Source organism: Tribolium madens, unplaced genomic scaffold, assembly GCF_015345945.1.
Source record: "Tribolium madens isolate multiple individuals breed KSU strain unplaced genomic scaffold, Tmad_KSU_1.1 Scaffold_96;HRSCAF=242;Tcas5.2_LG5, whole genome shotgun sequence".
NCBI lineage: Eukaryota > Metazoa > Arthropoda > Insecta > Coleoptera > Tenebrionidae > Tribolium > Tribolium madens.
In genome coordinates this window covers 8,124,796-8,147,351 of record NW_025401068.1, presented here as the reverse complement: position 1 = coordinate 8,147,351, position 22,556 = coordinate 8,124,796, and the positions used below count along the sequence as shown (strand labels likewise).

The 22,556-nt window shown below is 35.8% G+C and overlaps 2 protein-coding genes across 12 annotated transcripts in view; one reads left to right on the top strand and one right to left on the bottom strand.

Moving 5' to 3' along the window:
* Positions 1-304: 304 nt before the first annotated feature.
* Positions 305-935, top strand: LOC123013854 (drosulfakinins). Its single transcript, XM_044412704.1, has 3 exons — positions 305-329; positions 452-661; positions 711-935. Exons 2-3 carry the CDS (start codon positions 454-456, stop codon positions 845-847), a joined length of 345 nt encoding a protein of 114 aa, XP_044268639.1. The 5' UTR covers positions 305-329; positions 452-453; the 3' UTR covers positions 848-935.
* Positions 936-1,100: 165 nt separating this feature from the next.
* The window catches only part of LOC123013852 (tensin-1), an 81,051-nt gene continuing 59,595 nt past the window's right edge, over positions 1,101-22,556 (bottom strand). For 7 of the 11 annotated variants that reach the window (XM_044412692.1, XM_044412697.1, XM_044412696.1 and 4 more), the window contains 16 exons: positions 18,687-18,731; positions 16,858-17,073; positions 16,463-16,635; positions 16,194-16,343; positions 15,974-16,137; positions 14,625-14,840; positions 14,366-14,548; positions 8,137-8,268; positions 7,229-8,018; positions 4,444-4,819; positions 4,075-4,371; positions 3,750-3,949; positions 3,566-3,625; positions 2,898-3,196; positions 2,079-2,712; positions 1,101-2,029 (listed from right to left, as the gene is read on the bottom strand). In XM_044412692.1, coding sequence (XP_044268627.1) covers positions 1,870-2,029; positions 2,079-2,712; positions 2,898-3,196; positions 3,566-3,625; positions 3,750-3,949; positions 4,075-4,371; positions 4,444-4,819; positions 7,229-8,018; positions 8,137-8,268; positions 14,366-14,548; positions 14,625-14,840; positions 15,974-16,137; positions 16,194-16,343; positions 16,463-16,635; positions 16,858-17,073; positions 18,687-18,731 — 4,095 coding nt within the window. In that variant the 3' untranslated portion in view covers positions 1,101-1,869. Of the gene's footprint in view, positions 2,030-2,078; positions 2,713-2,897; positions 3,197-3,565; positions 3,626-3,749; positions 3,950-4,074; positions 4,372-4,443; positions 4,820-7,228; positions 8,019-8,136; positions 8,269-14,365; positions 14,549-14,624; positions 14,841-15,973; positions 16,138-16,193; positions 16,344-16,462; positions 16,636-16,857; positions 17,074-18,686; positions 18,732-20,408; positions 20,577-22,556 lie in introns of those variants that run through there. The other 4 variants (XM_044412700.1, XM_044412694.1, XM_044412693.1 and 1 more) reach the window with 4 other exon arrangements.

Here is a 22,556-nt window from a genome sequence, read left to right as displayed (position 1 = left end):
TCCTTCCTGCAGTCCTGCAGACTTACGACAACCAGAAAAGGGAGCAAAAAGAGAAACTCGAGTGGTTGTGATTCTACTGTTTTGTATTTTCAGTATTATTATGCATGTTGTGTAGCTTTAGATTTTGTATAACAAGGATTGACGTCCTGTAATAGAATTTATTGTTCTTACTCGTACATACTGACAATCTAATAAAGCCCAGAATTTTTATGAAATTGTATTAAGTAAACCCCAAGATGAATTTTGAGACGCTAAATTCTACTATAAAAGCAAAGAGCGGCCGAGATCAAGTGCAGTTCTTGTGTAGTGTTTGTAAGATAAAAACTAAGGTAATAAAAATATTTCTCTCACCTGCTTGTAACAATAACACAACAATCRGAATTTATTTGACAACTGCCTCCTTGATTTTTAATTTGGCAAATTCTAACTAAAGCTCCCTTCACACTTGCAGTTATGGGTATGAAGAGTTTTTTAACTGGAGTATTTCTCATTTCAAGTGTGTATCTTCTTTTCATACATCAATTTCAAAATGCTTCGGCCGCTCCAGGAAATGTAAATAATGTAGATTCACATAGGTTAAGGGCTAGGCCTTTTTCTAGACTAACTCCCCGGACGTCCCAATATAGTCGGATTAAAGCAGAGCCTATTAACGAATTTATAGGTAAGTTTGGTATATTTTAGCAAAATATGGAGTAAAAAATTGATTATAGTGGACGATGATGACCTTTTCGAGCTTTCAAAACGCCAGACTTCGGACGATTATGGGCATTTGCGTTTTGGTAAGAGGGGAGAAGAACCGTTTGACGACTACGGACATATGAGATTTGGAAGAAGTGGAAGTGATTAATTAAATTTATTTATTGTTGTGTTATTTATGTTCTAACAGTTTCGTGTYAATAAACAAAAAATGGCTGGTAATAAATTTTGCAATGTAACTTTTGTCTTATTTTGTGGACGCATTCCTAGATTCCACTCGAAGCACGAGGGGTCCATTAGCGTAATGGCCTCTTTAGAAATACAAGAGCATCATTTGTCACTCTCATGACAGCTATAGTGAGGACACAGAGTCCCCAAAGTGGGAAATATGCAAAAGAAATATGTAAACGAGAGATTTTTTATTAGTTTATCTATTCTTTCTTCTAGATACAATCTGTTATATCTTTAAAGTATGGCATTTGATATATCTCGCTTTGATTAGGACATTTTGATGAGTTAAACTATTTTTGTACTATTACAATAATTACCGGAAATTAATTGAAAATGCTCCAAGACCCAGAGATGACGCATATCCGTTTTAATACTATTGTTATTAATAAGCTTTGTTAAAACATGGATTCTAAATTAAAATCTATAATATTTTTACAATTTAGGATTTTATTACCCTGCATACTAATGTTTTGATTACAGATACTTTGTTAGTGCGAAATGAAAAATGAACAAAAAATAAATGGAAAACAATTATTTGTCATTCACAGCAAAGTATGAACTAAAAAGTACCCCACTGACAAAAATTTTTGTTAATTTTTCATAACAAAAACCAACAAGGTTCAGTAGAATGTGTATCGTTAGTGAACATGCAAATATTCACAATATTTAAAGCACTTCACTTAAAAATAAAAAAAAATATATTTTAAAAAATAAAATAAGGCAGGCACACTTAGTGTTACTTAATATATATGTACAATATTAAWTATAAATTACTTGCAAGATATAAACTTAAAGTCTAAGAAAATTATGAAGTAAGACTAGTTAATGAAAATTTAGCGGCATTTTCGCAAACATTACGAAATCATTTAAGTATTTTCCAAATACTGTGATAATTTAATTCTAAATGTGATGTGATTCCTCCTCCTCATGTTCGGTGAAAATTTACACAATATTAGGTTTGATACCACTTGACGTAAGAACTTTATTAACGAAATTTACGATAGCTATCGCTGGCTGTTCGGGTTCTAACTCTGCGAACAAATGGCACTGATTGTCGGGGTTACTGACGTTGGGTTTCCTCGCGATGAATCCAAATATMCGACTAGAAAAAAAAAGTAAATTAACAGTAAAAACGCAAGAATTTGACTGACTTTGGACTGGCCGTCGACCCCTCTTCCGCACTGATCGACCACCTCATCTCGTCCGGATCTAAGCCACAATGCGAGATAGAGTTAATGGCATAATGCCTCCTGAAGAACAATTTCCTTTTGTTGTCAGTGAGAGTAATGCCCTGTCCGTTGACTTTAAAATGTACAACAGCCGTCTCGGTTTTTGGCGCCTTCTGCATGAGGTGTGTGACGGCCTTTCGCACGGCTTCAGGCCCCGTGAGCGACTCCATGTCCATGGTGAAGAGGTACAGCACGTTACAGGCTGCACCTTGYGTTAGTAATTGTTGAGCGGGRTTGTTGRCACTGTCGTGGTACTTCAAGTCTCCCTCGGGGAGGATTAACCGGCACGGCAGAGCSAGTGGTGTGACTGAATGCTGGTAGACCAAAGCCGATAAAGAGCTGAAGACCGGCTCAGACGGGCAGCCCTTCAACTTGACGCCGCGGGATGTCGGCTCAATGAGGAAGTGYCGGATGAGCTCATCGCCTTGGGTGGGCTTTGATTGGAGGTTCGAGGGGACACTGGCCACTTTGAGGGCCATGCCAAAGGCGCCAGGGAATGAGTTGGAGTCGCGGACGACAAAGGTGCCCGGGGGCTGGTCTCGTAACATATTGATAGCTAGAATTAAAAAACGAGTACAAATTAATATACAGTGTAAGTTGGATTATATTTGAAAATTTAGTAATTAATCAAATAAGATATTCGAAATCCAGATGTTTAATATTCCAAATCCAAATAGAGTTTATAGCTATACAATAGTTCAGAACTTAACTAAAATAAAATCACAAAACGCCTTTACTCACCTTCTTCCCGGGAGATGGTGGGCTTGTACCAATACTTGGAGGTATCTCTCACAAATTTGACATTAGCTGCTGAAACTTCATGAGGAGGTTCGCTATTTGAATGAACAGAACTTCTCCTAGAGTTGCCGAAATAGACAGTCGGCGACGCTGACCCGTTTCTTGTTGGACTCTTAGGACTGTGTTGATAGTTCTCCGAGTAGTTCTCTTTGTATCCTGGTGGAGTTGCTGACACGCTCCTTTGTGTTGTGTATTCTGAAGAGCCGTTTATCATATCTGTCGGAGAAGTCGGTCGGTCCTTTCTATTTAAACAAAAACAAAGGGATTGCAAAACATACAACTAACATCCAAGTGTTGACATGCTATAATAAAATGAAAAAGTGCATTCCAAATTTACGTGATAATGAACTACGACTTTATACAGACAACTATGTACATCAACAGTCTGGAAGGTAAACTAAACATTGAAAAGCGTCTGTTTTGAATTTATGTGTGCTGGAAATCTTCAAGACAATATCACAGAAACTAAATTTTTGTCTAAGATATTAGTAAGTACAATATCACATTTTGTTGTTCTATTTCTCCTGTTCATGTTGCTGTTAGCGAATTTGAAACATAAAGTGAAGAAATGTAATGACATGCTCGAACAGGGCAACATGAAATTACTTTACCTTTCAGGAGAAAGCGACCACTTCTTTGTAACTTTATTAGACGACGGGCAACTMAAACGTCTATAAAATTTTCATAATTTCAGTATGTAATTGTACAARCAACTGTTATCAGATTCGATAACCTTATGTAATTTTGAGATAATAAAAGAACGCATGTGTTTACTTTGTTTGGTTTATTACTCACCGCTGGGTTGTAGGACTTTTAGGCGGTAATCGTTCGGAAGGTAAATCGAATTGCACTGTCGGTGTAGAAGGATTCGTATAAGGAGTTCGCACATGTACTGGAAAAGCTGGTGTTTGTGGCCTCGGTGACGAATTGTGTGAAGGACTCGTGTCTACATCATTCACAGAATGAGAACGCCAGGAGTGGGTTTCTTCCCGATACTAAAAAATCAAACAATTAAACACTCTTGAAATTTTCTAACACCGGCTGATCAAAACACCATGCGAAAAGCTGAATTAAAATAATTAACTGAAGAAAAAAGAAATCAAAAAATGAGTGTTAGTACCTGCCATGCAGATGTGGTGTTATTAGGACTATTGCTAGACTTATCTGATCCACTTGATAAGCTAGCAATCAGATCATTGAGTGCATCTATGGGAACGTTATCATTCCTTGCTGGTGAACTATCAACACTAGAGTTGTCAATACCCACCAAACCCCCTTGGTTATATCGCGGACTGTGTTTATACTGCTCCTCGACTAGAGACAACAATCCGCTATCACCCTCGCCGCCCCTAGACGGGGGCCTCACAATCTGCCCCATGGGATTCGCAGCTAATATCGACGCCGGCGAATCTGAATTCTGCAAGGATTTTGTTAGGGTTAAGTGTTAGTCCAGGTGAGAGAGGTTTAATCCAAGTTAGGCAAAACTCACTTGAGCGTATCTCTCGTGGGCCCTCTTGACGGTCATGAAAGGCCGCTCCGTTTTGGTGGTGTATTTACTCGCACTGTATGTTCGTGACAGCGTTCGGGGCGAGCCTGGGGCCGTGCCATTGTTCTTTTGCATGGTGTTGATGTGGAGAGGGATTGCGTAGTCTTCTTCATCGTCGGGAAAAGCCGTTGTATCGCTGGTGTAGCCGTCAAGACGATGACTAGCTGTCGGCTTCATGTGCCGGGATTGAACGTGCTTTAGTTCACTCAAAAGGCGCGTTTCGTGAGGTTGTCTTTCTTCCCTCAATTGCAGCTCGCGGCGCTCTTTGAGTTTGAGTTGCTGCTTTTGGAGCCATGTCAAGTTCTTGTTTGTTGTGTATCTGCAACAAAAAATCAATTGCAAGTGACTAAAATTTTCCAATCTCTTGTAGAAAAAATAAAAAACATTAATACTGCTTTGAGTCTTCACAATATTTAACATTTAATCTTCTAAAAATATAATATCTTAATTTTCAAAAAGAAAACACCTATTTTGTATTAATTTGTTAGTATGATCTTCTAATGACTTCTTTAATCTTTGATTTTCTTACAAGCATTGAAAGTAAACCGAATAAATTAATAAATTTATATTTAATTATAGTTACAAAAATGATAGCGTTTTGTGAAGGGGTGGTCAAAATATTCTTTCCAAGCGTAAGTATATCCATTTTGGCCTTGGAGTTTGTTTGTTTTAAGTAAAATTTTTATTAACTTGATTAACTTATGGTACGCAAATAGTAATAAAGTCTTGTAATGACTCAAGATTTTATTTTTACTTTACGACCTCAGTAGAATTGCAAACTTCCACTTCATTGAACACGTGAAAACATATCGATTGAAAATCAATTCCAAGACACTAAACCTTGTCATTTTTCTGTAATGAGACACCCCTTCCTTTTGTTACATTCTTACTCCACAATTTATCTTTCAAAGCTGACACGAGATCAGAAAACAATAGGCACATTTACGTCGCATTATGCACCCACACATCTTATTAAACATTGCTTTGGGTGACCTTAGCCATTTTTTGGATCATGATCTAAACTCAATAAGGTTGGGGTTAACAAGTTTCGGACCCACGTATATCATAACGTTACGCTGCAACTGTACGTTTTTTGTTGCGAAGTCGATCTACTCGTCTTTCCAAATTAAGAAAATGCCTCCYAAGAATGCTATAAGGTGCTACCGAGTTCAACGACACATCTAACATTTTCCGTTGTTTATTTCTGTAATTGCGAGAAGTAACTTAAGCACCTCAAGGAAACATCGTGTTGATACACATTATCAAGACATGGCGATACGGTTTTGGGGCTCAAGCGCTCAAGTAAAGAATAAMATGCATGCTTTGAGCATGAGATTTTAAACCACAAGCATGAAAGAAAGCTTTGTTAATTATTACGTATTAAATTTAGTTTTTGATATATTTCTCTTAACAGGTGTTGTAGGTATCTCCATAATTTATAAATGTAAATTTATTGAAATGGAGTAAACGTAGTAGCCGTAATGAAGACATCAGCCATATGGTTGTCGCAGCTGTCCGCAATTGGTTAATCGAAATAACGACATAATTGCTGATTAATTGAGAGCCCGAATTAGTGAATGGCTCAAGTTTTATGTCCAAATAATTTTCACGTGAAAGCCCACACTAAGAAACAAATTACTGACCCTACCTACGATCACAGACCCACGTGAATGTTTTAATATCAGTGGACCATGCGATAACCAAAGAAACAATTTGACGTCACCTTGTTTGTTTACTTCGTATGCAGAGCCTCGAGCCTGGCCATATAGGTACCGAACCGATTTATCAGAGAAGGGAGACCAGCTGAGAAAATCGTCGCGATAAATCAATGATAACAATAATAAATTACTCAYCTCGGTTCAAAGATTGTATAATTCTGTCATAACGACACCGATTCCGTGATTCACGAGGCACGGTGCCAACCCGCTCTAAATTTAAAGCGTTTTGGAGACGATGAAAGGAAAAGATTAGCTAATCGCGATTATAGCCTTGATCTTAAATCGTGAATGGCGGTTCGCTTTCCACGAAAAAAAAAAGAATTTGTGTAAATACATTAATGGTTCCGGCGTGGCTCCAAAAGGAAGTCGTCCGCATGCCATTCATCCTGGGATTATCAACATTATGAACGATACTTTCATCTCCATTTTGGTATCGTTTATTAAAGCCTTCGAAGCCGCTGAAAAATGAGCAACAACCGCAAATGATTGAAAACTATGGGACCAAGAATGCAACAAGGCTGTCGACGAGGTATAAGTAGGTTAAAATACACATGGTTGCAAAAATGCAAATAATAACCTTACAAAGTCACTTTACTCACTTATGGTAATATAAACGTGTTGAGAAACCAGTTAAGTGCGCCATAAATCTGCAAATAGCAGCTAGTTTCCCGGGATTTAWTAGGAAATTTGGTGTTTTTGGCGGATATGTGAACATATGGCGATAAACAAGCGAAGTTCAAGGGTACCTACCCATTGAAGGTTTCAATCGAAGCGGCAGCGGTTATAATTTGAGATGAGGCAGAACCAATACCATTTGTGATCTCGCGCTACTTTCTAATAATAATTTCAACCCAATAATGTAATTTAAAAATCATTTTCCGCTTTAAATGGATTTGGTCTTTTATGGAGTGTTGCCACACTGTGGGAACTTTCTTGATAGTTATTTGGAAAACCCACAGATGTTCGAACAATTCCACTCATTATCTTGTAAACACAAAAAATTAACTTACGACTCGTGAAATTCCGGTGATTTCGTCCTAAAAGCTCCCGGAGGCGACAAACTCTCCGAGTCTGAATACGGACTCGTAAGTGCTGAACTGGATTTGTAATCATCGTATCCCCTGAGCGCCCCTTCCGTGATGCTCCTTTTCAAAGGAGTGTACCTTTTGATTTCGTCCTTGTAGTACTCTTCTCGGAACTCCCTTTTAATCGGGTGATTGGCATTCAGCGCACTCGGAGTGAAGATATCATCAATCGGGTCCCTTTGTCTCGACTCTGAGGGTGAGTACGACCTCGGGTACTTCGACAACGTGCTGTAGTTCGAGGGTGTGTGGTACGTGGGTAGGTTTGAGAAATTGGGCACTGGCTTGGAGCCGAAGTCTGGATACACTTGCGTTTGTACTTTCTTGAGAGTGTCTCCCGTGCTTTTGTTGACGCTGGCTTTGCGGACGAGACTGGGGCTCGACAGCCCCTTGGAGTCGCCGATCATGCTGTTGGAGTTGACGCCGTAGGTGAAGGGGCGGCTGTCTTGTCGCGCGTGGTACGGGATGTTCTTGTCTTCCTCGTCGTCTATGTAGCGCACATTGTCGAGGCCGAAATTGTTGTCGCTGGTCCCGATTGCGGACCCGGAGGACTGGTCCTGGTGATGCGGTTTCAGGTCGGGAATGCTCTGAACCGTTAACATCATGTCCGAGACGAGTTCGTCCAGCTCTCGGTGCTGATCCTCGGGGGTCAAGGGGGACGGTTGGGCAGTTAGTGGGGGGCTCGCGGAGGCGGTTGTGTTGGCGTTCTGCTGGTGGCCTGCCGCCGACAAACAAACAACAAATAAAGAAATTGTCAAAGCAAGCAAATTGTTGGTTTAGTGGAACACACCGTTGTTTCCACAAAGCGATTCCTTTTTTAGCGCAGGATAACGTACCTGCTGAAGAAATACCCGAGTCCATGGACACCGTCAACGGACTAGAAACGGCGCCAGGAGACAGCTCCGGCTTTTTGGCGATAGTTGCGTAAATACTACCGTCTAGAGGTCCAAACGTGTGATTGACGTCGTCTGCAACAAAATTGACAAATTAGCCTAAAAATAAAACGACATGATATGGCGCAATTTACTCTTAAACAATGAATAAAATGCAAACACTTGAGGCGTTTTGAAKTACTTTGAAGTGACCGCATGAATTCCTTCCGCCAGGTAATCACGACTTATTTTCTTACATTGATCGATTCAGGCATCAATTATCTAATTTGCAAGTTAAATACATTTTTTAACTGCAATTTAATCGTAGTTATAATGTTCATTTGTGTTAGGCATTATTGTTTAAAAGTAATTTATTAGACATATCGTTAATATCTATCAAGTCTCGTTTAAGATAATTTATGGCCTGAATAAAATCACATTTAAAAGAAAAAATTATGGAGTCAGTGAGACTTCCCAGAGTGATATGCCCATTTAACATGCAATAATTTCCATTTACAATGTTGAAGCCAAACCGTTTATAGAATTCAAACATTATAATGTTTATTTAAATTTACATTATGTTTGTTTAAAACCTTTTTAAAATATTTATGTGATCTTAACAACTGATTTAACTATGCAAAATGGGTGCTATTCTTGTCACGGAAAAACTATTTGATGCGTTCTTCAACTGCAAACTAAGCGGTGTTTTCTTGATGGGAGGCAAATTCCATTGCGTTGAAAGTGGTAGATGAAATACTTAACAGATATCGCCCAATAATCTATTCCTATACCAATAAACATAAAAAAGTACTAGGCTGAAGTAGAAAGTTACATATTCACATTTTATTGTTATTCGTGATGATTCAAAGATGCGTAATTTTATCAAGGACACTAGTGCATTATATGCTATCAAAATAATTATTTTTAATGGTTCTATATACTCACAATAAATCACATTTTCAGAGTTTTCAGTTATCTATTTCAAATAAAACTAAAACATTAGTACGAGTAGTTTTAAGTTCAAATGTAAAGAAATGTTATAAGATGTTCAACAAATTTTGAGAAAAAACAATAGACTCTAATCATTGGTTCCTAACCAAAAAGATTGAAAGCAGTGGTTATATACTTATTAATTGCACAAATTTTATAGTGTCTGCAATACCTTTTCATTTTTTTTTGTCCCAAAACATACGAGATTTCTGATGAATTAATTAATGGCCATTTCCGTTGACTCACACTAGACAGGTAAATTGCCTGGATTCGTCACTTTGCTCTCGAAGTGGATAAATATTTATGATTTTATCATAATTGGGTAAAAATCGTGCAGAGTGTATATTTAACTGATCAAATTACTTAATCGCATCAATATTTCAGTTCCCGTGGAACGAGTTCAAGGTAGTTACGAGTATTATTTTAGGTCCATATGTGGCGAACCACCCAAAAGATAAATCTCCTGTTCCAAGCTTCAATAACGCAAGTAATTGGTAACTGAGTCATACAGGAGGAACACAATCAATTATCCATAAGTCCGTTTTTCGAAATAAATCACAAAGCAAAGAGGCGAAAAGTGGCCGACGACCGGTGAAGATTAAATTATAACTGAAGTGTTGAACGCAACTCCATACAAGGCAATCAATTAGCAAGTGGAGGATCGGTTTAGTAGCCTTGATATGCAAATGGTTCACCACTCAATGTCAATATTTTTGAATTGGATCTCCAGATCCAGATCTGGTGTTGAAAAACTGTGCACTCGTTCTCCCACACATCGAGACGTTTAAAAACTAAGGACAATGGATCGTTAAATGTGCTGTCTTTACTTTCTTCCCGAGTGGCCTAATCATTTCTTTCATGACGGCATTATCCCGGAGTTTTCTTGCCTCCGGCAGTAATTATCACTATGCTGTCAAACTGGAAGAGTACACAAAACGTGAACGGAGACCAAATTGAACGTAATAATTGTAAATTGCAGGTGAGAACCTCCTCCGGACACGAACTTTTAGATTATTACCACACTAACGTGCAATTTACATCTCGAGGTATATTGCTATTGATAAATAAGCTCTACAGGGGCCGGAATTAAGTCAAGCGAGGGAAGAAAACCGTGTTTTATGTACGTTTTGCCATAATTCACATTAGTTGTAAACATGAATAACACGAAGTAAAGCTAATATATAGGCCGCGCCTTGGGGGGTGCCCAAAAGGGAGCGAATATTTTGCAAACCCCCAACCTCTAGCTGAACCACGCCTTATAATTAAATGATATAATTTTGCTAGGGGCTAATCGGTTGGACTMAATTAATTCGTGCTAAAAGTGGCTAATCACCCAAATTAAAAAATTATGTAACAATTGTAAAGGAGGTCGCATTTAGAGCATTATTTATGGACTTTAACTTAAAATTAAAATTCAATTTCTAATGTTTAATAATGAATTAAAAAATTAATTTGCAAGTTTATTTTTAAGTCAATTAAAATTTAAATAAACCATAGTTTTAATAAAAAAATAAACATATATTACACTCATTAAAAATATTTTAAATATTTGATTTCGTATTTAAGGAAAATAAATAAATACACAAGTAAAAATAAAAGAAGAGCAATGCGGAAATAGTCCAAATTTTTGACTMACTGCTGGTGCATTTGTGCGAAAATTTCAAAAGCTCATGACCTAACCAACCACCTGTTAGTGTTACGTTCTAAATATTCAGTTTGTTCAAAACTCAGTTGCAAAATCAACGCCTCCACAATTTATCAAAGTGGATCAGTTTTTTAGCACTTACATTCTCGCTATAATAAATTAATTAATCTCCATTTTTTTCAACGAGTTAAACCTTGAATTTTCATCAGGCAAACCACTGAATCATTGTTTCTTGAACCCACCCACACCTTTTTCGTTGCACATATAGCCAAGCACTAATGAAAAGTTCTTTAGAAATTACGGATCAATCCTTTTTAGGTGGGAGCGCAGCCCCCACTTATCTTAAGTACAAGATTGCCGGAGAAATTGACATTGCTTATTGTAATGGATAGTCTTCTTTATAATAATAATAAATACTCTTGTTAAATTGATCGAGAAAGTGGGATCGGCACTCAGCATTAACATTTTGCACACTGTTAATAACGACAAAGAGCGATCTAACAAGCGTTCGCGTGCTGACTTGGCTATAATTATAAGAGATTTATGATTTGTTTTAATTCCAATAAATAAATACAGCAAATGTTTAATTACTTCAAATGAGCGGTTTCTTGATGCGAAATTGATTTACAGCGATTTACGGTTTTCTCACAAGCCCTGCTTTTTCCGCGAGCTTAAAGCTCTCAAGAAATTGGTCTGCCGGCTATAATTAAATTAAGTAATTGCCGTCAAATGTTCTCCAGAAGCATAAACAGCGCCCATATCACAGAATTGGTACTTGAGACAGCAAACTGTTGCAGATTACAGTTACGCCACAACGAGAATTAGCAATGCAGAAATGTTTGTTCAAGAGCAAGCATGCAACACGGATTTTGTTATCGCTCTTACCTGGAACTTACAAAAACTTTCAACCGACATTTTAATCTGTAAAAAAAGAATACGACGCACACCGTCTCGACGCAGTCCGTCGCTTCGATCTCGGACTTCTGATTTTATTTTCAAACGCTAAAATTGGTACCCCCCATTGGACAGAAATAACGTGAGGCCGGTGCAGGTTATCGTCAACATTACACTGGGATTATATTTAGTTGATTGCCGGCAATTTCGAAAAGCCGGATGAATTATACAAATATTTAATATARATGAGCTGTAGGTGGCGATCATAAAAATGATATAGAAGGACATCTACCATGTGTCGGAAAAATAGCGTGCTCTATTTTGATTTTTTATTGTTATTAAGTTAGATTTGACGGGAGAAAATGCGTTTATATGCTATTTACATTTCGTTAGACCGACGAAATTCATTGGAAAAAAAAATTGAAAAAAAAAACATCTGTGATTGTTTCAATACAAGTTAAATCGAATGACTCGTACGTCTAGAAACACGGAAGTCCCAAATCGTTTCACCATTGCGAAAWCACTTGAGAATTAAATCCACTGACAAAACTAAAACTTTTCTGATAGTTGGATAAGATAAGACAGTGGCGCAGCGAGGGTCAAAATCACGCAAAATTATTTTGTAGTGGTAATAAAACTAAAATTATATTTTAGAAACAACCAAATTAATCATTCAAATTTTGTATACAATTATTTTCGATGTTGTCATAACTTCAGAAGATTAACTAATTTCTACTTTTTTTTTTGTAAATTGCGGCAAAACTGTACCTCAAACGTTATAATGTTTATACATATGTAAAATGTTCCGAGACATCGATTGACGTCGAGAAAACTGMAAAATTCTTGATTGTTTAGAAGTTATAGTTGAATTAATATTTTGGATATTTTTGATTTATCAGCAATTTTCTCGATAACTATTTAACGTAGGACAATTATTGTTTTTTTTTATATAAAACGAAACAAAAAAACTAGCGTCAATAATTCCGAAGTTATCGCTCCGGGTACCAAAAATTTCAACAAAAATCACTCAAACTAAAAACTTAAAAATTAAACCTTGTGCATTGGGGGTTCAGATTTAGAAAAATACAAAAGCGTTGTAAAAAATAGCAAATAATTTACTCGTATAAGTTAAAYTGGAGTGTAGATTTTGATTATTCTTGCTTTTACGAGTACTTGCGATTTTCTCAAAAATTGTTCGTTGCAGAATCAGAGATTAAGGTTACTTTAAAATGCTCCCACATTTTATTACATTAATTTTTTATGTATTGGTGCTTAGATTTTTCCAAATTAAAACTATAATTACTTCACGTGTCATCACCGTCGGAATTATTTTCGACTACTGACTGGAATGCCTCACATCTAGATAAAAAGTATCTTTGCCAAGCTCTTGTGTAAATGCATTCAAAGTCAGTAATTAGTCTCTTCTCCCGTTWCATTTTGGGCGTCTGCAACTCCACGCCAGATACTGAAACTAATTGGATTGTTGCAGCAGTGTTTAGTGTAAGAATGGTTAAATTGGTCGCGTAGGAGGACATTCTTTTAACAAGCCATGAAGCAAATCAAGGGTTGAGGCGTCACTCGAATTCASCCATTCGCCACGGTAGCGTGTATTTAATATAAATTACGTTGTTTATGCAGGAAGCTCGTTGCATTAGGGTCATTAGGGTGATGCAAATTGAATTTATGACTAGAAATGTGGAACAAATCGAAACCTCTACGTCACGTTGAGCTTCATGCGCTGTTAAACATAATTTAAATTTAACAAAATGTGGATTTTGCACATCTTTTCCTAGTCTTTGATAAACTGGATGTGTCCAAGAGCAAAACGAGTAATCCTTTTGATATTCCTGAAGACACAGGTTGTGGATTTTTATTTGCAGGTCTAGTGGGATGAACTTCAACCTTTGGAAGGGTAATGGGCTATGATGAAAAGAACGAGACACGAAACGGAACGTTAAACCGTATCGTGGGACACTTAGTTAAAATCACAAAGATCTATTTATACAGTCCACACCTGGCTTTAGTCTGCCAAGTCTCTGACCAAGGTTTTTATGCTTTCTTGTTTGTGGATCTGTACAAATATACTCGAACAAGCAAAAGTTACGTACTTATAAACTCTCGTGGGAGAGAATATAATTTCCGCTTCACGAAACTATTGTTAAAACTCACAAAAACGATAAATAAATAAGAAAAAGCTCTTCAACTGCCTATTCCTTTCACGAATGAGGCACTTAAGTCGTTATAGAACTGCGTTCATTAGCTATACTTTCTGGAATGAAGCCTTAAATCYCGATATAAAAAAGTATGTTTATTTTTTGCGACACAAGAAAATTACCCAACTTCTAAAAGCAGCACAAGAATTATGGCAAACTTTTGTATGCATGTGTAAACATCAAAGCTCCTGGCAACTTTCTTTAGGAAAACGCCAAAAACCTGCATTGTGTCACTTTAAAGTGTATGATAAAAATAATACGTGACCTATTTGCTTATTACTGGTACCAACAAATAGATTCTAATAAAACCGCAGTGTCCTAAAGCACTTTAAGTGGAACACTTTCTCCAATAATAAATCTACAACCATAAATTCAAAATATTGATTCGGGTTCGGTTGTAAACCTCTCTGCTTCAGCTTTCAATAAAAACGGAAGCAATTTTTGCAATTACCTGAGTCTGAGTCTCCTTCCTCGTCGTACTCCTCCACAGAGAATGGGCTATCCGCCCTGGTGATAGGATCGTCGCTTGTTTGCTTACAAGGAACCGCTGGTGTGGGGGCGGGTGCGGGGTGTCTGTCTTCAGGTCCGGGTGAAAAATGCAATTCCACCGCACCATCAACCGGAAAACGAGGGTCTGCAATGAAAAACAGCAATAAATTTTTTAATCGGAAAAATAGCAAATTAGTTTCCCTGTAGAAAAGTCAACTTACCGTTGCAGGCGACATCGAGCTCTTGTCTCGTAAAACTAAGCGTGTAATCGGCTACCGCACAAGTGTGAAATTGGCATGCGAATATCGTCTCTCTTCCTACATCTCCACGGTGATAGCACTTTATCAGGATGTCACCCCTTAGCTGCAGGCCACGTCGACGTTCTCCGACTACATTCACCGTGAACTGGCTTACACCACTTGATACGTTGTAGACGCCTGGAACAAACCAATTTCTTGAGATATGCGGATTGAAATRGAACGTCAGTTTCCAATATTGCAATTTCAAACACTGTATTACCATTTCTCAGCATCTGGAGTCTTTAGGGAGATGTGAAGCGAGATGTTAAACGTACAAGAAGCGGAAGTTATTTTCTGAACATCATCGAAGCGAGGAAACAAAACGATGAACAAAAAGTACAAAATACAATTTTAAATTTGATAGAGTAAACAAATTCCCAGATTCAATAATTTCAAGTGTAATTTATTATTAAAATCTTTTCGGAAAATATGGTGTAGAGAGTACCAACAAACTCATACACAGTTTTATAATATCTTCGGAATTTATAAAACCACTCCAATATGCTCGATCATAAATTTTTAATACCCTTATATTTCTTGTYTTGAAAGTCAAATAATTATCCCGATTTTTCAAACGACCGAAAACAATCGTTCTGAAATGAATGAACTGAGTTCAGATTTTTCGACGCAACCAGTAATACACGAATATTTATCAAAATGCACAATTAGCTGTAATTAGTGTTTTTAAGCATTCAATGATAAATAAAATTTATTTTTAAACAAAATTATTTAATCGTAATTTTTACAGAACACCAACTGCTTTTATTTTTTTCCTTATCTTAAAAAATGGGTTCTGTTCAACAACACTTTAAAAATTTGCAAGCTTGACGCTTCTAAAAATTATAGCMGAATCCAAAAGTTCCGAAACAAAAACTTCACAAGATCGCGGAACTTTGTAATTGAGTTATAGAAATAAGCGCCACTCGGGATTCATACATATGAGAGAATTAAATGTTTTATTCACGAATAAATATGATGAAAATAAAACTAGTTACATGAAAATGGACTTTTATTACTCTAATAAAGTTAACCGAAATGTTGTTGAATGAGGTTATTCTGTTTTATTATGAAACATTTCAAAAAATAATGTCTATGTCATTGAAGCGAAACGGATATACGCAGACAGATCGGTATCAAATATGACCGCTTTAAGTTGAAAGCTCTTGAGGGAATATCACCAGAAATGTTTTGCATTATCGATTAATTCCTGCAACTGCAATCGCTTGTCAATATTTRAACAGAACATCAAAAGCTGAAACAGAATTTCCTACCTGATGTGTAAACCGGAGTTTGGCCTTGGTATAGCTTCAGAAACGCCCTACAACCTCCTCGTTGGAAAGTTGGGGCCCCGAGGACCGTAACATGGGTCAGGTATAAAGGATTCGCATTGATTTTAATATTGTGTGATAGTAAACCCGCAAAATAGTCGACATATCTGTAATTACGTTGTTCAAATTAAAATGAAATTTTAAATCAGTTGAGAAAACACACCGTTTATTTGACGGAAGCGCAAGAGATCCAACATTATCGTCCAAGAATCTTCGCATCGAAAATCGGTCCAGGGCTTGTTCGGCGCTTCCGCAAATACTCGAATAGTGCATGTAAGCCGCCACGATGACTCCCAGCTTATCTTTGTTGYCTCTGAAGGAAAAACATTTTTTATTCAGTGTCTATTATAAGTCTATGAAAAAATTTCCGATGGTGGGTGTAGTTGAATAGAGGCCGGAGCAAGAGGTCATCGTGTCCGGTAAAATATTTACCTAGCGTGTAATACCGCAATTCTGTGTTGGTCCCCGGAGAGCCAGGAGTCAATTTCCTTGCATACGCTGCAGAGTTTCTCCAACGGCGGTGCAAAGTTCTGCGCCCAACCTACTTCCTTAACGTGCTTATGTTCGTTCCTTAACGCTCGTTTAGGCTCGGTGAGATTAAATACCTGTAAAACGCAAATGTTTGTAATTCCATCCCTAAGCGAACGCCGAATAAAAAWACAGTTACACGAACTGTAATTCGAGAGTGTGCGGGATAAATCTGATGTAATCTTCACGAGTATCAAATTAATACCACWTGGGCCGAAGARTCGCAGTTACTCTTTCACTTGTAGAAAATTTGGCAGAGCCCCAAACAAGCCGCGGTTATTTAGGGCCATCACACTCACCATGTAATTATCTCCATATTTGTTCCTCAGCATATGAGCGGCTTGTCTTTGTCCCTGCCGGTACGAATGCGAATTCGTCGACGATGGAAACCACACAGAGATAATCCTTTCAGTCACATAACTTAAATCCATGCCGCTGTTGGACGTGGAAGTTCCTCTTGATGACCGCGGTTGGCTTGTAAGAGCTTCACCATTGTAAGATGTTGAAGCCAGCATCTGCGAAAAGTGGATCAATACAATTTTTTTCAATCAGATAATAAAGTGCCTTTTAGCACGTTGTTGTTTGCGTTGCCTTCAGCACTTGTAAATGCAAGCTGCTGATGTCATTCTTAATAAAAACTCCTGTATTTAAAAGATAATTTTTCTATATTCCATCATAMATTGATGCGCCAAGGCAAATGCCAACGGCAGAATTATTTCAAATAAACAATGTTGGCAATGAAAATAAATAAAAATGAAATGAAATATCTTCAYKGTAAATATTTCGCGTGGGATAATGTATACAATGCCATTTTTAACCGTTCTTTCAAACGAAATTTCTGAAACGTTGAAAAAAGASATCAAATTTCATTAAGTGACAATTGATTAAAAGAGTTTCCTACAAATTCTGTCCCTCGTCTTTTGGATCAAATAAAACTCATTTAAATTGTAATCTTGAAAGGCAAATACCCGGATTTTTAGATGACAGAAAAGAATCGTTTCTTTGAGTTAGTTGAAATGAATGACACATTTCCTTCAAAAAGTCTATTCTTCTAGATAATGAAAATTGAAAATTTCAGTAAATTTTCAGCTCGTGTATTTAAAGTGTTTTTTGATAATTTTATAATATCTCAATTACATATTACGTAAATTGTACTTAGAAAAAGATTCAAAACTATTAAAATTTATTTCACTTTTTACCACAAAAGTGAAACATTCTTTGTGGTAGTGGTGAAAACCAGACTTAGAAGTAGAACTCATAAATCAGAAAATTTCCAGAAATTATGATGTAATAGAAGACATTAGTCTTAAAGAATTTATTTAAATTACTTGTCAGGTTGAGCCAATTTAACATTTTAATTTTTATTGGAACACCTTTCAATGACAAATAAACAGCTCTTTAACATTATCATGCACCCAGTAAAGTTTTATTATTTTTAAATATAAATAAATATAATACAGCTAATGTAACAAAATTAACCGGAAAAGCCTATCTACAGGAAGTCAAAATTATATATTATATTACTGTTATTATCCTAAAAAAATGTGATGGCAAAAGCAATTACTGCTTTATACAACCTATTCTAGAGCGTCGCTAATAAACTATCACAACAGAATGTAATAAGCGCTAAATTCTCAGATTTGAGAAGCCAGGTAATAAATTATTTCCAATTACCACACGATATTAAAAAAAACGTATATAATTACAAAACCGCGTCCAAGCTAACAATTAAATTTCTAATTAGAATAATTGCTAATGTTTTGTATGACAATAGTATCCTCTGCACTGAATTAAAACCACACCTGTTGACACTCATTTCTAGAAATATGTACTCTTCCGTTACATTTGAGGTGGGAAAATTAGAAAAGAGTTTGCTCGTATTTCATTAAGTATCTAAGTTAATTAAATTTACAGGTAGGTGTATGTTTTCACGTCATGCACGGTTAGACCGAAAGCAAAACCTTGAAATTTTAATAGCTGTTCTGAAAAAAACCGACRTTTATGGACTACTTTGTGCTATAAATTATAATTGATGGCACGACTAGACGAGAATAGTTATATAACCAAAAGGAGAGTCGAGATTTATGTCCAAAGACTTAAAAGGATGCTAATTTCGCTTGGATCTTACCTTATTCATCGCGGTTCCGTTTTTCGACAGCTCATCGTGGGAGTGCTGGAACAAATTCGCTTATTAAAACTGCTATCATTAAAATTTTATTTGTATAAACAAATACAGATAAAGTTATTTTGGCGCCAGGTGAATTACGAAACTCAATTCGATTCAATCGGAAACACACATCTCATAATTCAAGGTAATTGCTGACTTTACCGGCAATTAGCAAAGAAAATCGACTACTATTACCCTGCCATAGAAACTGCCGCTTGTAGCTGTAAAGAAGAAGATTTAGATCGCGTACTAAAGCGTAATAACATAATTTAACTTTCTCGTTTTTCTAAGCTCGAGTCGCGAAACATGAATTTATAATGAAAGCTGACTGGAACTACGATAAATATAAGTAGTGATGATCTTTGGTCCGGTCTAAGGACCTAAAATAACATTTATTCATTTGCGTTAGCATCGAATTTACATACACAAATAAATAGCGTATCACGATAGTTATTGCCCGCCATCATAATATTTTCATTTCGTCATTCGGTGATTGATTGTCGGGGAGATGAATGCAATTAAAAGCAATCAAGTGCGAGCTTATTGCTGTTATCCATAATTTAACACTTCATCAACTTCCAAGACCCTTCCTTTTACGATAACTCTTTGATCAGAGAGAATCTTAAATAATTAATACATACACTGGGATAATCATGATGCAGAACGTGATTAAAAAGTTAATGCACAGCTTTTGCATTAAATTAATGAAAGAAAAAATTCAAGATGAAATGCTTTTAGCCTGAAGGAAGTTTTAATTTGTTTGTTTGAATAAGTTTTAAGCTTTTAGTATAAGTAAGTAATTAATATCGAAAATATTATCGAAACTCCACCGTTGGAAATATTTTACAGAAGACCTTCAGAATATTTACAAAAGATTATACAATCCAGTTTGTAACACCAAATTTGTGGTTTTGGTACAAACGTAATACGGATCTAAAACTTGGCACTTGACAAAACATGTTTTAGTCTCGTTTTAATAAATGGGTTCAATATTTTAATTTTTTTAGTAKGAGTATCCATAGGACATTAATAAAAAAAACATTGGCTATTAAACATATGACTTTAATTTATAATTTCAATTAATAACTTCGATTATTACACTCAAAAATGTATAATTCCCTTAAATATGTATTTATTCAATTTCATCGATTAAACACAAAGTTCTTCAAAGCTTTCAATTTAACATTCTCTCTTTATTTTTTTCTGGAAATAAATTCTCAATTTGATTTGACCACTTCTGCTGCTAATGATCCCTGCCAATCGATAAAAATGCATCAGGAATGTCAAAAATCATTATTCATTTGACATGCAAAAACAACAGCTGCAAATTGCAGAACTAAACCGTTGGTAATATCTTAACGTAAACAGCAGTGACAGCTTATTTTAATGCTTTGAGTAAATATGTAAATTGCAGCTTGCAGTTCGATGGGTGCAACTGACCCCATGTGTAATATATTTCTACTCCTACAGAAAACTACATCATCATTCAAAAATGTTTGCATCAGCGGTAATGTATATTTTCAAWTCCACTTGTTTTACACTTTTTTTACCAAATTCCAATTGGACATAAAATCTCATCAAATTAAATAAAAGATAAAGCTTCCAAGACGTATCGGTAATTAGTTTAAGTGAAAGAAGGCTAAGGATAAGGTGCCGATGCTGTTGCAGAATTTTTTGACCAACCTGTTCATTTTCGATATGAAAAGCCACGTGCCAGATTGTAAATGCGATCCGGTAGAGTAACTTCGCCGTCACTTGCTCCGGAGCAACATCCGAATTTTTCCTGCACTGACAGCAGCAACTCACTGGAGGATCAAATTTGGGTTTTCTGGACATTTTCTCAAAAATAAAAATCGATCGATCTAACGGCAATATCACATGAAAATCACAGTTTTTGATCAGCAAACTAGCAAATTACGGATCACAACATAAAACTCCGGTATTGCGGCGCGAGACACGCCCGCCGTCTGCATCCCGGAGTGTCCCCCTCTCCCAGAATCACCCCAATCTCGTGCTCCCGGATCTTCCGCAACCATTCGGCCGAATTCGGGTCGACTTTTTCACAATRCTGTTGTAAGTTTCATTGTTGACGGGTTTATACGATTCGGTATTGTCTTTCTTGTGGTCATTTCGTCTCTATGACGACATGAAAACACTCCATCCCGCGCTTTCATCAAAAAGGGTATGAATTTGTGATAAGGGGAGCGTGCAAGGAGCATTCTTTCAAAGTGATGAATTACGTTGATCAGGAGATTGGAGGTTGTCGACACGTGGTAATTTGGACGGGTTAATTAGCGATAAATTTCGGGAATTGTTAATTTGTAGGCATTAAGAAGTGACGGGAGAAGGTTTATTAGCAGTTATCTGACGTATTTATTTATAAAAGTTGCTTGAAAAATATTAATTACGTGTCGACGTCGCTATAAGATGTCGTATAATGTTTAATTATAAAAGAATGCGGTTAATAATTTGACGAAAATGGAGTTTTTACTAAAACGGCTAAATCTTTATTACGAGAAAATAAAACAACAAAATAAAGTTTCTCCAGACTTGCTTTAAATACAAGTTTTTAATTTGAGCTTCGTTAAGGGCTACAAATTATTTCAAAAATACATTTGTTTTAATAATGATAGGCACATTTAAATATTGAAACGTTTTATTTAAAGATTGAAGAATGCACTTCATATGCCAAATAACAATTACACTTGACGATGTAATAATTTAATAATGTTTTAGATTTACAAAATTAATTCGTAACATCTTATCAAGTTTTCCCTCAACTCCTGTATCAAGATTTACACTAAAAACATTTGGATGTATATCTTCAGCTTCTCGTAAAAGCCAAGTTCTGTAGAACAGAAGCTTGTTCGTCAACAAATAACTTTCAAGTCATCTTACGTAGCTTAGCGTGTTTATTTACGGCAAATATGTTTCTACAATTTTGATGTCCTTTAGCCATTTCTTAAATAAGAAAATCAGTAAATAAGAAATTTTAAATTATAATTTTCAGAAGATAAAATTGTGAAGAAAGAGAGGAAATAATTTTATGCATGCATAGATACGAAAAATTAAGAAATGCTTAAATTAAATTGCAGACAATTTTTGATTTGTTAAAAAAATGATTTATAAAGAAGATAACAATTACAATTTCTAAATGTTTTTTATTAAATTCTTTTATTTTTGTATTTCTCCTTTCTTATTGAAGTTAAAACTTAAAAAAAAATGTTTAAACCAGTAGAGGAGTTAAGTTTTAAAACAGAAACAAAAAATTCTCATTATTTAATTAATTTTTTTCTATAACTAAGTTTATGGTTTGTTAAACTAAGCTGAATCGAGAAAATGTCAATATTTGTGATGTTAGAAACTTAGTTTTGGAGTAAAGTGAAGTCAGATAATGAAGTTCAACAAAAAAGTTTAATTTACTTAAATTGTTGTAAACTAGGAAATAAAACTAGTCTACTTTTACTCCTTAAAAGTTTCACCACACGTTATTAAAATACAGGCTTAAAGAAACAACAATAATTTAATTACTAAAATTGCTCGCAGTATTACATTTTGAATTCAATTTTTTCAATAGTTAGAATTTGATAACAGTTAATATTAATTTTTACACTTGTATCAATCGATTCGTAGTACAGGGTATAATACTAGAAATACAAAAATGTATATCGTATATGAATATCCAGGATGAGTCTTACTTATATCCATAAACTTAGAAAATGAAAGATTATGATCAATAATAATGGTTAAAAAAATAAAAAACAAGTTAAAGAAAACTTTTTTTCTGTCGAATGTTAATAAAAAACACAAGTTAACTCAATAAATGTAATG

Excerpts from the sequence above, each read along its gene's own strand:
- LOC123013854 (XM_044412704.1), top strand. The coding sequence starts at position 454 with ATGGGTATGAAGAGTTTTTTAACTGGAGTATTTCTCATTTCAAGTGTG. Across the intron at positions 662-710 it reads GCCTATTAACGAATTTATAG|TGGACGATGATGACCTTTTC; the intron begins GTAAGTTTGGTA and ends AATTGATTATAG.